The 12139-nt window shown below is 42.7% G+C and overlaps 1 protein-coding gene across 2 annotated transcripts; it reads right to left on the bottom strand.

The window, feature by feature from the left end:
* Positions 1–1041: 1041 nt before the first annotated feature.
* LOC135988347 (aldo-keto reductase family 1 member B7-like) lies at positions 1042–9663 on the bottom strand. Of its 2 annotated transcripts, XM_065634269.1 has the most exons (10): positions 9585–9663; positions 8637–8804; positions 7467–7583; positions 6674–6751; positions 5666–5788; positions 3856–3962; positions 3573–3654; positions 2438–2521; positions 1438–1520; positions 1042–1100 (listed from the first exon to the last, which is right to left on the bottom strand). In XM_065634269.1, exons 1-10 carry the CDS (start codon positions 9651–9653, stop codon positions 1058–1060), a joined length of 954 nt encoding a protein of 317 aa, XP_065490341.1. In that variant the 5' UTR covers positions 9654–9663; the 3' UTR covers positions 1042–1057. The 2 variants fall into 2 exon arrangements, with proteins under 2 accessions (XP_065490341.1, XP_065490332.1); XM_065634260.1 differs by lacking the exon at positions 1042–1100 and having other exon boundaries at positions 1377–1520.
* Positions 9664–12139: the final 2476 nt, after the last annotated feature.

Genomic DNA, 12139 nt, shown 5'->3' with positions numbered 1-12139 from the left:
GCCATGAAACACCCTTTTTCAGCCCTGCCTTTGCTTTGGCCTAGCATTACCCATTTGAAAATACCTTAAATTGATTGTGAGTCTATCTCAGGTTTTTCTTTGGTGTTTTTAAATCAAAGTTTTCCCAGGTTTTCCTTAGATGAAGCCAGTCCTTGTCTGGATATATTGTTCGGAAAGTTACCAGCAGAGTTGCAAAAATCTAATTTTCTGTTTGAGACTTCCAGAGCAAGTCGGTCTGACTTTGTAGGTAGCCCTTATGTTTAGCTGGGCAGATTTTGATGTGTATTATCACTGCATATGATGCTGTCTTCCCCTTTTCACCTCTGACCACACAAGAATTTGATTTCAATTTGTCTAGAGGGGGAGAGCTATGTGGAGTAATAGAAACAAATCTGTTCTTTAGGTTCTAGCTAGAACATGATCCTGTTTGATGTGGAGGCCACAAAGCAGTCTCTGTCTATTGTCTTTGTACAGGAAGCACAGAAGCTTATTTCTATCTGTATTAAAAGTTAAAAAAAATTAAGAAACAGACTTCAGGCACAATTTTATAATTAATTGTATGAAACAACTTAAGCATTCCACTAATTAAGTTTTGTTGTTATTCAAACTTTATTCATATAAAATTTTAAAGCGTTAGGAATTCATACTATAAAAAATTACGAGTATGTAAAAAGCAAAGTAATTTAAAAAAGCATTCCTTGACAGCAACTCATGGGCCAGTATGACAGACCTCACTGGAAATAACATATAAAAAGTTGTGTAAATAACTTGAGTTTTTTGTTAAATATGTCTTTAATTATGGAAGACAAGGAAAAAAAGGAAATGAAGAAACATTGTCTTTTAACTATTAATCAAAACCAGATTTCTGCTAACCATCTTTACAAAAGACACATCCCTATTGATGCGTTCTTGTACCAGCTAGTGATGGTCTCCTAAAAAAGGAGGACAAATAACTACTCATGATTGTCAAGTACAGAAGTGAATTCAAGATCAAGCTACACAGTACAACTTCCCATCTGGAAGGCGTTACGTGGAGGTCTCACAGAAACGACTGGCATTAATATTCTGCTTTGAATGGGTAGTCCTTATGATTGACAGCACTGAGAAGAGAAAGAACTGGTTATTGAAGTATTGTAGAATGTATCTTCAGCAGCATGTCCCTACTACAGTCTCTCTCCCCCACTGCCAAGGCATTCAAACTAATGACAGCAGCGAAACTTGAGCATAGGCTTGTGAACAAGCACATGCAACACCAAAACACTGAAGGGAATGCCCTGAATGAATCTGCCTCTTGACATCAGTTCCAGAACATGTCTCATTACCTGGGGTCAAGGGTTTAGGATATGAGCTCTCCCTGGTTTTGGTCATGTATCTTTTCAAGATATGGAGGATGAAAATATGGATAGAAATAGGCCTAATGGATAATATAGAACATACTCAAGCACTGGAACGGCCCTCCAGTTCCTGTTGAAGCTGAGGATGACATCCATCTCCTTTTTAGACAGTTCAAAGTCAAATACCTAGCAGGGAGAGAAGGAGAAAAAAACGTAACAAAACAAAAACCCAAACCCTGTTTACTTAGCTTCATGAGTGGTTAGCTATTAAGTGTGCTTCATGCATTTATGACTTGAGGTACGAACAGACTGCATTCACACTAAGCATAGTTAAGCAATCCTCTTCTTTCTTAGCCAAATACTAATTCGCCCTTGAAATAATCAAAATAATCATTTTTGCTCCAAGATGTTGTTCATACCAATGCCTTGTAGTTCTGGGTGGTTGAAGCCAAACACCACTACAGTTTGTGTTGTAATGCACAGGCAGAAAGCTCAAGGTGCTAAGGATGGATTTCTTGATGCATCACATTTGTGATTGGAACTAGCAATAAAAATTGCTGCTACAACAGAGGACTACTGGGTAACAACTGCAAATAGTTGTCTCACAGTCAATCAATCATCTAACAATTCTTGCTGGTGGTTACAGGAGAAGTAAGTCCAAAATGTAGCAGCATGAATTGAAGGTAACATGGAAATATCATCTAAGATACCAGGCCTCATGAACAAACATCCAGCTGAATCTCCCTGCCAAGGGGAACCACAGCCTCAAAGTGAGACATAAACCATAAAGGGTCTGGTGTCCAAAGTTTGTTCCTTTACACCCTGAAAAGTATCTCCCAGAGGGCGAGCACAAAACTGGGATTCCCTTTCCAGGGCAGCAGAGCTCAGACCACAATGGTGTAAACCATTTCTCTCCTGGCAGGAACAAAATGCTTTTCACCAGAGGAAAAAGTACAGATGGTTAGGTAGTGCTGAGCCCCAGGCTTTACATCTCTCTGCTCCCTTCCAGTACCTTGGGTGCTGTTTGGAAACACAGAGGGAGATATGGGTGCGTGTGCCTATCTTGTGTAAAGAGGTGGCAGCAGTCCCGACATAGACTTCACCTTGATGTTTTCCTCAACACGCTGTGGTTTGTCAGACTTGGGAATGACAATCACATCTCTTTGGATAAGAAAACGGATCAGAACCTAGGAAAGAGCAGGGAGGAACATGAACACAGGGGTACCAAGAAATCTGTTCAAATGTATTTTGTGTTCTTACTTTTTATCTTTCTACAACCATGTTCAGTCTTTGTAAGACTCAAGCAGTTGGCACACTGGAGTTTGATGTGTCAGCATTTGCTTGCAGTCTACTGACAAACTACCAATGTTTCTGATCCATTTGTTTTTACACCCCAGCCTCTGCAGTATTTGTTTTGTTTTCATTTAGGCTGGAGGGGGAGAGGAAAATGATGATGCTTTGGCTTGTGTTACATGGGTGCACCGACCAAATAAGCATAAAGATACCACAGATTATTTAGAGCTCACAGGTAAGTACCTCATCTAGGTTAAGCTTTTTGAAGTCCTTAAAAGAAAAAGTAATTTTTATAGCTTTAGAAAGATTTTTCCCCCTCAAAAGAGGACTGTTGCATACAATTTTTTGTCCTGCTCTGCCTGTCTTACAATATGAATATGGCTGATTGCATGTGAACATGTGGATTTTTTTTTGAAGTGCAATTCCTGCACAGTCTGGGCAAGAACTCATTTATGTGATTAGCAACTAATAAAGAAAAAATTTCACCTTGAATAATCAAGCAGTTTTCAATGATTCTTTGTAAACACAAGCAAACAGAGCACTCAAATAAGTCTGCAAATTACAGGGCTTCTCTGAAGAATAACTTAGCTGGAGAAAGGAATAACAAGTTGGCTTGACAATTTCAAAATAAACCTCAGAGGAAAGAGGTTCTCAAGAATCAAGCACCTCTCTGTGAGCAGAAGAAATGTCCCTAGGAAGAAGGATACCTGAGGTAGCCACGTATCACGGCTGATCAGCCTCTACAAACTCGGCACTCAAGACCTCTTATAAAATACCTAATAATTCGTATGAATGCTGGTAAGAACTGGGGCAGTATGAAGAGTCAAGTGTAGTTCAGCCTCAATATACTGTACCTCTGGAGAAGGCAGCACCTGCTGAGTCTGGCCATGAGCTTGTAAAATTGTCAGGGCAAACTATTCCTTCTCTTCAGACAACTCCATTTACCTGAGCAGGGGTCTTATGGTATCTAACTGCAATCTCTTTAATCTTGGGATCGTCCAGCAGCACAGGTTCCCCTGGCTTGGCCCTATTAAAAACAAAAGCCAGGATATTGATAGTAGAAATGTATTAGCTTCCCTGCAGGAAGCCTGACATTTTGAGTGAAATAGGCTGCAACAAAGCTACATCAGTTTTCTCATTATACTCACATTATTTACACCACTTGCCTCAAAGAATCAAGTTGAAAATTCATTGGTTTGTGTACGGAAAGGCTGCAATGCTTTCTTACCATGGACGGTTAGGAGAGCCAAGGGGGCTGTAGGCAGTTACAGCAATCCCTTTGGATTGACAGTACTTGATCAGCTTCTCCTGGGTTAGGTATGGGTGACATTCAATCTGCAAGCACAGAAACACAGTGGCTGACAGACAGGCAGACTGCACTGGGCTCCAGAGCATAACATTTAAATTCCTCTTGGGTCACAGAAAATGTGAAGAAAAGACTCCCAATGTCTTATTAAATCTTATTAAAAAGTTATTCATGTCACAGCAATATCTAGAGGCCTAGAACAGGGCTTCCTCATACTACATATTACACAAAGTGAGAAATTGATAAGAAGGTTGAAAGTGACTTCTGTGTCACGAATCAGGGAAATCAGTCTCCCTGGATTACTAGGGAGCAGGATTGCATCTTCAGAGGGGGAGCTCAGAGTACCTGAAGTTTAGTTTCTGCTCTGAGTTGCCCAGCCTCTCGTCAAGGAGTCTCCCCAACTCCTGAAGCAGCCTGGGGAGATGAGCTTCCCTAGGTTAGCTCAGATCATGTTGCAAACAGCCACTGGGGCAAGATATCCTTTAACTGGACAACAACAGAAGCCTACATGGGGATGCTGCTCAGCTTTCCACAAGACATAGTATGATAACAGGGCTATGTCTACGCTGCATAACGTGGCACCATGCACATACCCAGCCATTTATAAATGCCATAGCTTTGCTGCCAGGCATGGTGACATGAAATCCATGTACAGTAATTTAGACCTGAGCTAGATTAGGCAACTACTATAACAACAGTGTGTGGCACAGGCACACCCACAGCAAAGCAAACTGAAGTCAAAGCATGAAGTTCTTGAAACTGTTGAAGTTGGTGCAGCTTTTAACATGGGGGTAGTTGGGTACACCCCCACCAAAACTTCATAAGCCTCAGTAAGACCTTCCAAGTCCTATGTCCCACTTGTGCTAAGCCTAACTGGTGCACACACTAGCCCCAAGCCTGGCACCACAGCACAGCAGCACAGGCAGCACAGTGACTGCACGGGACCCAGAGTGGGGTTTTCCCTGGCTGTTCCCAAGCCGGCAGACATGGACATTCAGCAACCTCAGCCAAGTGAAAGAGGTCTCTTCTGGAAGAAAGTCAGAAGGTCCTGATGCCCCTGCCATCTTGTGGTTTCATTCACAAAGTGCGTGGTGAGAATTTTTTATATAATTGCATGCTTCAAGCCTCCTTTTTATAATGAAGTTCAGTGAGACGGTTTATTTTATGTTGAAAAATATATAAGTCCAGTGAATGAGTTAGAGCATTCCTGTACATTCCCCTGCCTGTGCAGTAGCTCGCAGTGGGGATTGCGCTGGTTAACCCAGGGCTGGCAGAAATCGGCCTGTGGCAACTTGGGCTGTGACACTGGGAATGTGAAAGAGAGGATGTGTAGCACAAAGTCACAAGGTCTTATACAAGGTAATGGATATTTTCACTGTTTTCTAATGTCTGAACATGAAATAGTCTCACCTGTTTCATATTACTGTGATATGAATAATCCATACTTTTTGTATGGTACTGCTTTCAAATCTACAAAAATTTTCTGTTGAGATCCCTGTCAACTAAAAATCATCAACACTGACACCATACCAAGGCCTTGTATATTGCAGGCAGTACTGACTTGAAGGGACTTTCAGACAACCAGCAGTACCTAGTGCTTTGCAAGATCTTTCCATTCCACCAAAACTATTTAAAGGTCATGGCAGAAGCAAGTTTTCGAGCTGAAGTGTAACATGAAAATATTTAGGAATATTTCAAGGTTAGTTGACGTCAATGGAAATAAAAATCTTACCTGGTTATTTACCGGCTTGTGTTTTAGTCCTGGCTTGTTCAAGATTCTCTCAATCTGCTCATGGTTAAAGTTCGAGATACCAATGGCTTTTACCAGACCACAGTCCACCAGCTCTTCCATGGCCTAATGAGTAAGGACAACCAAAATATATTTATGAGGTGGTATTACTGGCAACTACATTATTTTATTTCCCTAGAGCTAGTGACAAAACAATAAACAACCCAGACTTGTTTAAGTAACAGTATCTCAAATAATGAAAAAAATAACATTTGCAACTTATATTATCTGTATGCTTTACATCCCATTGCAGATGGGAAAGTAATATAAGCTTGGTCAACCTTTTTGTAATGGGAAATGAAATTATTTTGCTTTGGCTGCTGTGGGAGTCATTTTACCAGAACTAATAATGCAAGGGAGACCCCTCCACCTCCTCCCATGCCAGCACACTACCTCTGTGTTGGCAGAATACAGTAGGGAGGATGTTAGCTCAAACTCAGTTACCTCAAAATACTTTCTTGCAACTGTAGTCTGCTATTGTGGAGAAAATATTAACTGCCAGAGCTGCAGGATCACAGAGGTGCAGGTAGCAGGAGCAGACCCTGAATCCTCTCAGTCTGTGAAGAAATGAGGATTGAAGGACAGCCTCAGATGCTGATACTCGACATTGAAAAGTGTGAGAATACTCCACCTGGATGAAACACCCAGTAAATCAACAGCCACACCTGGATTAATCTATGCTTCAGTTCCACCATTGTGCATATTCAAATATTATTTTAGTGACAGCACCTACAGTGCTGAGAGTTTCCTCCTCTTTAGTCTTCATAAAGACAGCCTCCTCTTGCTCCTCAAAACAAGAGGTAGAAGCAGCTCTGCTCATTCTGGTCATGAAATACAGTTTTGTGTGACTATCCTCTGTACCCAAACCTACTCCTCAATTTCATTGTGCACACAAATCTCTGCTTCATCTATAGTGCTGACACCTGCTCAAAAAGGCAAACATCAACTTACCTCCCATGTGTCCAGAAAATTGGTGTCACTAGGGATAATCCTACCCTTCTCATCCACAGGCTGCAGTTCTTCACCAGCCTGTTATTTCAAGGCAGATAATACATAGACTCTTAAAAGAGTTGAATCCCCTACTGTTTACTAGCACTTCTGACTGGATTTTCAGGCAGAAAGTTAGCAGATTATTTAAACATATTGTATAACTAAAAATTACACGTTCATTGGTATTCTCTTTTGGACAAGGACCATATTTCTACAAATCAATCCCTGCATACAAAGTGTGGGGATTAGTAGTAATTATGTAATTTAGGCAGGTCTAGAGAGAAGGGAACAAACACACCCTACTTTTATTCTACAGTTTTGATCTGTTTTGTACAGCTGTAGACAGGGGGAATAAGAAACATTCTTTCTGTGCTATGCTTCATTTTTCACTCTTGGTTTCTCCAGATTGAGCCAACATCTCCAAAATCTGAGATGTTCACACTGTTCCAGCCAAGCAGAAGGCAACAATCCCAAACTGCATTGTGTGTTGGTTACGGTTTCCCTGAAGACTCGCAGTCATTAGCAATGCTCATACCTATTGCTATCTTGCTCCAACAAACATGGAAAGCCAGACTCAGGCACTAAAACACAGCACTACCTAGTTAGTGACCAAATGCTTGCCACCACCAGGTTCAGGGAAGAGTCAAATGAACCATAGTATATTGCAGCTGCATAATGAAGATGGTCACAGCATGGGTGAGAGAATGCACCATATTTCTAGCCATGTAAGAAGAGGAGTGCAGAGTGGGACTACCTTGAATCCCATAGGGAAGTGTATCAAGTAGAGGTCAAGGTACTCCTGTTGCAGTGCAGCGAGGCTCTTCTTGCATGCTACCTTAACCAGGGACCTCTCATGAAATGTGTTCCACAACTGCGGAAAGAAAGCAAGTGCAATCATGACCCTATAGCTTCCATAGTCCAGACCAGGGGACAGAAGCTTCTCCCTTGGTGGTCTAGGAGCACAACTCCCTCTCCACCTACCCCGTGCACACTGAATGGATGCAAATTCAGTGGATGCCAATATTTTCATAGAAAGGCGGGACAAACACACCCAAATAAGGGAGTCAGTAGTGAAGGCAGACAATCAGTTTTGCTACCTATGACAAGAGATTCTCAGAATTGAATGTAACACTCTGCCAAGTGTATCTGACACAGTAAAGCTGTTACAATTTTTTTTCAGCCTAAATTTTGAGTCTTGAGCAGCTCATAGCTACCCTCCATCTGACTCTTTTAACTGGCTAGATTGAGAACTGCTGTCAACTCTACCTAATTTTTGAAATGAAAATTCAAGTTGTTTAAATAGAAGAACTTGCAAGTATTAGTCAAGTTGAAACACGTTCTTTGATAAAAACAAAGACTATGCGGAAAAGCTTAGTTATGCTCAGTGTTTTCTGGTTTTGTTGCTGAAAACCCCAAGTCATAAGTGTTTCAGCTGAAGTGTTCTCACTTTTTGGCAAAGAAAGTATTCCCAAGACAAGTGGATGAGACTAAGAAATGAAGTAAATACTTCAGACTGAAGTTCCATACTTTAATTTCTGTTCCCTTTCAGGCTTACATTTTGTACACGACACCATTTTCAAATGTCTTGCAAACCAGTGAGTAGCACAGCACCTCTGAATTCAGACTTCTGTCTCATCTTTTTTTTCTTATCTTTCTAGGGTGCATGCAAATGAACATTCAGTATAATTAAGTGACTTAATAGATGCAAGGAAATTATTAGGTCAGCAACAGCAACACTATCTTTCCAATGCTGCCAATGGTTACTTAGGTCAAGCCTGGTTCAAATTGCAAATATAGAAAGAAATTTATAGCACACGACAACCATGAAGTGAATACTGTAGAACCCCTTAGGTTACTTTCCAGATGCAACTAGGGTTTCTCTTTGAGAAAAGCTAAATGCCCCAATAACCCTGCATCCTTGTACCTTAGTGACAATGAAGAGCTCTTCCCGTTTCACAGCCCCTTCCTTGATCTTCTGCTGGACTGCATTCCCTATTTCATTTTCATTCTGGTAGAAATAGGCACAGTCCAAGAGGCGGTAGCCCGCATCAATAGCAAACTTCACCACCTCTTCCACCTTTCCTGGAGGAGCCTGAAACCGAGAAAAACCAAACCGTGAGCTTTCCATGGCCCTCTCCCAGTGCTCACTGATGCGATAGCTCTGCAAACTCTCCCTTTCCTGCTGCTGGTGTTTCCTTGTCAGCCGAGTTTTAACTTTTCCAGGCAAACAGCATTCTTGTGAGTTAAAAATAGAGCAGAAAGGAATTAGTTTCTGCAAGACATTTTGACTCTGCCATTTTCAGCAGCATAATGCCCAGCATCATTTCCCCTAATTTGCTCTCTAATGTTGCCCGAACAGTTTTGCCAGTTTACCTTCCCCAAACCCTTCCTCACGAAAGCAGCTTCATGGCATGAGGGCTCCCATCAGCCAGTGACCCATCCCAGGACAGCGAGCTCCAAGCACTGGGCCAGGCAGCCTTTCACCATCCACATTTGGGGCTTTCTTGTTGCTTTTCTTTTTCTTTTTTTTTGCCTCCCCTCCTCTTTATTTTGCCTGCCTCCACCTTCTTCAGCCCCTCTTTTAGTTTTTGCCATTTTTAAATTGCGTTTTTGCTCCCCGAGGCCCTTTCTGGCCCCCGCCCCGCGCCTCCCCCTGGCAGCCCGCCTGCTCACACAAGCCGCCACGATCGCTGCGAGCGGGCGCCAAGACCGATCCCCCCGGCCCCCACGCAGGGACGTGTCTTCCACGGCAGCCCACGCCACACTGTGGGAGTCCCATTTTCTGTCGCAGTTTTTTGCTGGTTTTTTTGTTTTTTGTTTTTTTTTTTTTTTTCCTCGATCTTCACAGCGTTTTTTCTGCCCGCCCCGGTACCTGCCAAGTGCCAAGCCCCAGGACAGGCATCTTCATCTTGTTGCTCAACTCCACGCAGGGGCTCGCCATAATGTCTACGGGCAAGTATCCGTCAGTCTGTCCGTACCCACTGAGAGGCGAAGGCGCTTTGAGGCGTGTGGCCGCCCCGCCTCGGCCCGCGCTCGCCGTTCCCCCCCCCGGCCACGTCCCTCCCCGCCTCCACCAGAGTTTCGTTAGATGGGAGGCACAAGACGCCTGTGATTTTGAGATTCTGGTTGGCTCCAGAAGCCGGATACGAAGAGGATTGTGTTTATTTGATTGTTTTGTTGTGTATGGTTTTTTCTTTTTTTGTTTTCGGTTTTGGTTTTTTTTCGCATTGAACAAACTAAAAGCAAATGCCCGAGTGATGAACTTTGCATGTGTTTTTCTGCAGTGGAGAGAGCCTGACGGCTGCCAGGATAATTGCTGCATGAGGCAATGGGTGCCCAGGCCATTGAAGGACTTTCTCAGTTACTCTCAAATGGTGACAAATCGACTGAAATTTCCGTCTTTTATCCCGGAAAATATTAGGCTTACCCGCTGTTCACAGAGGAATTCATTAAAAGTGAACATGGCCTTACCTTTACATAAAATCTGCGTTCCCTGTCTTTGCAGAGGGGTGGGCTCCCGTTGTGCTCCTCGCAGGACCATTGCGCCACTCTGCGTGAAGGCATCGGTTCCCTGTGTTTAGTTAAAACGTCGGCCATCATCACTAGTGCGTTGGAGGCTGCAAAAGGAATTCGTGATCACAGCTTGTCTGCAAGTAGTGCTCGAGTCTGAACAAACTCCCTGGTTTTTATGTAGGGTCAAAATGCATTCAGAGGGCTGACATTTAAAGGCTGCAGGAAACTTTCTGTGAGCGGGGCGCCTTGGAGATCTAGAGCCGGCGCCTGGGAAGGCAGGGCTACTTAGATGACAGCTGTTTTGAGGAAAAAAAAGTTGCTTCACGTTAGGAAGATGAGGTGAAATCCAGGCAATCAAACTCAATGACAGAGTTGCTACAGGAGTAAATAACAGGAGGGGTTCACCTTGACTCTCACTTTCGTGACACCAGCTAGTTAGCTTTTCCGTACTCTGCTTGTCACTGTGGTGTCTGAACGCCTTTCAACAGGCACTATGAGCGCTGAGTTCTTCCAGGAATGATGTCGTTTACTTATGTTCGTTAATATGGGTTCAGAGACCTGACGTTAAGCATCAAAGCTGTAGTCCCATTTTGCAGTGGGTTTTAGCCCCCTGTGGGCACTGTAAGGGCTTTCAGTGCCCAGTTTAACTGTAACTTTATCTTCTTTCTCAAAACAGTTTTTCTGATCACCTTTGAAATTGCATGCATTTTTGCCACAGCTTCTAAACACTACCAGCCATAATTCTACATTATATATTAAGCTCCTCCCACTTTCTCATGTTTTCTGTTCTGCATATGTTGGCACAATAATAGAGACCAGCATCTCGTCAATATAATTTATTTCAACTTTTTTTTTTTTTTTTTAATAATAATCTCAGTTCAAATAGGGCCAAAACCAGACATGGATGCAGACACCAGACAAACATTTTATCTGCAAAAATGTTCAGGGAAGTCTTCTGGGGCAACTAAAAAGGCAACTCAGGTCTCAAGCGTGGAGCACGAGACTTGCACGGATGATGCTGACTGCACATTCACAGGCACTGTCCCTCACTCAGCTCCGGCCTTGCTCTGTGATCCCCCAGGAGGGTGCCCATGGTGCTCTGCATCTGCTCCGCAGCCAGCGTCACAGAGCTGCTGGAGAGGCTGGGGGTAATCACGGCATTCTCCTCTCCAACCCCATTCCTTCCTAACCTTTCCTAGAGCCTGTCTCTTTAGATATTGACAGCTTTATCCATCTATCTAGTTCAAAAAGCTAATCTTACTACACTGTGCCTTTTCACAATATTGGGGTTTTTTATTTTTACAGGAAACACATGGATCCCTATGAAAAGTGCTAAATTTTTAATGTAATTTGAACACCATACCTTAGGCGTCTCACACTTCACAGAGCCTAAGCTTTGTGTTTATCAGAGTAGGGATTCTCTGCTTCTTGAGTCTTCTTGTTTCTTTTGTTTATATTGCTATAAACTCCTTTCTTGTTCATTGTTGGCACCTAACTACCGGTTTACGTGCTGTGCAAGTTCCACAGGTGTCTTCTTGCGAGTTGCACAGTGTGAGTGAGGGAGAATCAAATATTTTATGCTTGGACTAATAAAGTCTGCCTATCAAAATATAGAGGCAACTGTGAATTACCATACCACTAGTGCATTCTAACCAGAATGTCTGATGTGATTTGTTAAAATTTCTGTGCCCTTGCATTATTTAAGCTGCTTTTACAGGGAAGTATTTTCAGTTGACTGGCAGATTCATGTTCTGGGTTTATATTTAAACAAAATATCTTCCTGCTCTCCTTAGCCTACTTTCCAAGTCATTGGCTTAACCAACCTTTTTTGTCATTGTTCTGCTACCTTGGATGTCATCACACTTTGCAGAATGAAAAGGATATCAATTGATATGAAGCAGGGACAGAGAAGTA

The sequence above is a fragment of the Caloenas nicobarica genome, chromosome 1 (assembly GCF_036013445.1).
Source record: "Caloenas nicobarica isolate bCalNic1 chromosome 1, bCalNic1.hap1, whole genome shotgun sequence".
Taxonomy (NCBI): domain Eukaryota; kingdom Metazoa; phylum Chordata; class Aves; order Columbiformes; family Columbidae; genus Caloenas; species Caloenas nicobarica.
The sequence above is the reverse complement of the archived record's forward strand: the minus strand, read 5'-3'. Positions and strand labels throughout refer to the sequence as shown.